Consider the following 1,684-nt stretch of genomic DNA (forward strand, 5'->3'; position numbering starts at 1 on the left):
CGGGTTTTTAAAATTAGCATCATAACAACAGTCAATTTCTACTGAGTACTTATCAAATAATACAACGTGATCGAAGTCTTCGGGTTTTTAAAATTAGCATCATAACAACAGTCAATTTCTACTGAGTACTTATCAAATAATACAACGTGATCGAAGTCTTCGGGTTTTTAAAATCAGCATTATAACAACAGTCAATTTCTACTGAGTACTTATCAAATAATACAACGTGATCGAAGTCTTCAGGTTTTTAAATTAGCATTATAACAACAGTCAATTTCTACTGAGTACTTATCAAATAATACAACGTGATCGAAGTCTTCAAATGCATGTGAAGCAGACCTACCTTGTTGTCACCAGTAATGACAATCACACGGATGCCAGCAGCCCTACACTGTTGAATAGAGTCAAAAACTTCTTTCCTCGGAGGATCTAGCATCCCTACAACTCCTACAAATGTCATACCAGTCTGCAAAATAAATAGTGTTCAATTTATTAACAAACAGATAATAAAAAAATTAACACAACTATTTCCATCTAACTTCTAATCATCAGATATAACTACAAAGATCTTAAGGATACAACTTGGCTAACAGATGTGTCTTTTGCAAAGTCTCATCGTTCTGGAACAACCTCAATAACGATGATATTTACAAATTTTTTCTTTTTTTATACCTGCTTCAATTATAAATAAAAAAACGTTTATGGAAAATCATATACAATTTACACTCAACTCCCTAGAGATCTTAGAAACAAGACACTCGTAAATTGAAGCTCACTACTTAAAGAAAAACAAAACCAAGTGAATTGTTTATTATTTTATGAAATATTTTTAGAATCTGATACTCATTGTAATCAACAATGTTTCCACGGTAATTACCTAAAACATAAACTTAAAACTAGTCTACTTAAAGGATCTTTAAATAACTAATTAAATTTATACAAAGATAATATCTCAATTTTTGTGGTAGTTTGCCAATAACAATACCTGCTTTTATCAGTAAAGAATTAATGGTTAATTGATCCTTTAATATCTAAAATTGTAGCCTTGTACGTAATTTATAAAATGTCCGTATACATCAATTGCTCAGAAACTAAGATCACCAAAAAGATTACTATTTCATACAACAGAAATATTTAGCAAGTTTATATTAGATAGTGGTTATAACAAGTGTTGTTCATTAATCAACAGACTGTAATCCCAGGTTATCTTAACACATAGGTTTAGTTCACAAGTTCACCAATAGATGACTCTCTCATACAACAGAATTATTTAGTAAGTTTATATTAGATAGTGGTTACAACAAGTGTTGTTCATTAATCAACAGACTGTAATCCCAGGTTATCTTAACACATAGGTTTAGTTCAAAAGTTCACCAATAGATGACTCTCTCATACAACAGAAATATTTAGTAAGTTTATATTAGAAGTTACAACAAGTGTTGTTCATTAACCAACAGACTGTAATCCCAGGTTATCTTAACACATAGGTTTAGTTCAAAAGTTCACCAATAGACGACTCTCTCATACAACAGAAATATTTAGTAAGTTTATGTCATTATTTACAACAAGTGTTGTTCATTAATCAACAGACTGTAATCCCAGGTTATCTTAACACAGTTTTAGTTCACAAGTTCACCAATAGATGACTCTCTCATACAACAGAAATATTTAGTAAGTTTATATT

The 1,684-nt window shown here is 30.2% G+C and overlaps 1 protein-coding gene across 1 annotated transcript in view; it reads right to left on the reverse strand.

Annotated features, from left to right (window-relative positions):
- LOC106474359 (calcium-transporting ATPase sarcoplasmic/endoplasmic reticulum type-like) overlaps positions 1 to 1,684 on the reverse strand; it is a 36,382-nt gene that overhangs the window by 5,142 nt on the left and 29,556 nt on the right. The window contains exon 13 of the mRNA XM_022402668.1: positions 344 to 466. Coding sequence (XP_022258376.1) covers positions 344 to 466 — 123 coding nt within the window. The remainder of the gene's footprint in view (positions 1 to 343; positions 467 to 1,684) is intronic.

The sequence above is a fragment of the Limulus polyphemus genome, unplaced genomic scaffold, assembly GCF_000517525.1.
Source record: "Limulus polyphemus unplaced genomic scaffold, Limulus_polyphemus-2.1.2 Scaffold7117, whole genome shotgun sequence".
Taxonomy (NCBI): Eukaryota; Metazoa; Arthropoda; class Merostomata; order Xiphosura; family Limulidae; genus Limulus; species Limulus polyphemus.